Source organism: Penaeus monodon, chromosome 25, assembly GCF_015228065.2.
Source record: "Penaeus monodon isolate SGIC_2016 chromosome 25, NSTDA_Pmon_1, whole genome shotgun sequence".
Taxonomy (NCBI): domain Eukaryota; kingdom Metazoa; phylum Arthropoda; class Malacostraca; order Decapoda; family Penaeidae; genus Penaeus; species Penaeus monodon.
In genome coordinates this window covers 38,010,275-38,011,036 of record NC_051410.1, presented here as the reverse complement: position 1 = coordinate 38,011,036, position 762 = coordinate 38,010,275, and the positions used below count along the sequence as shown (strand labels likewise).

Here is a 762-nt window from a genome sequence, read left to right as displayed (position 1 = left end):
GGTGCTCTTTCTTTGGATGTCATAGTCGTTTTTAAGATCCTTTATGAATATAATTTATATCATCGTTAAATATACTTTTCTTATTATCATCAATACCTTGTTTCCAGCTCATATGGCTAACATTAATATAATCAAGACCGATATCATAATCATACCGTTATCATTACTCTTACTAGTATCATTACTTTTCATCACAATAATATTCACTGAGCTTACAGGTTGGTCTCTCAGTCGGCGTTTGACCTGTAAGGACTAGATTACCCTTGTAATGCCCAAGTTTGACGACCTTCTCACACATCTTGGGACTGGGAGATGGAACCTGCTCTATGCCATCGCTATGGCCTATTGTTCGTATTATATATATGGGATGTTGTTGGTATTTGTGATATATTGATCTCGGAAAAAATGAAACGTTCTGGAATATTTTCTTAATAGGTGTATACGTGTTTTGATATCCGAAAAAATCTTGCTTTGAAAGATCTATAGGTATGATATATATTGTATTATTTTAACTATTAATCTTTTTTATTTATCCTTTTCGTTTTCTTCTTTTTTTTTACCTTTTATCAGGGGCACTGCAGGTTCCCTACCACAGTATGGGCGCAGCATTCCTGACACCACACCAAGACTTCACATGCGTTAACGCCGATGCGGACATTCCTCAAAACAGGTAGAGCGTTTTTGAAGCTTCAGCCAAAGAGGTAGTTTACCAAGTCTGACTGTGGAAGATTTATGTTAACGGGAAACGGAACGCAAAATATA

General features: G+C 36.1%; 1 protein-coding gene across 1 annotated transcript in view; it reads left to right on the top strand.

Moving 5' to 3' along the window:
• The window catches only part of LOC119589220 (organic cation transporter protein-like), a gene marked incomplete in the record, with an annotated part of 12,450 nt that overhangs the window by 1,360 nt on the left and 10,328 nt on the right, over nt 1-762 (top strand). The window contains 2 exon segments of the mRNA XM_037937824.1: nt 219-347; nt 571-670. Coding sequence (XP_037793752.1) covers nt 269-347; nt 571-670 — 179 coding nt within the window.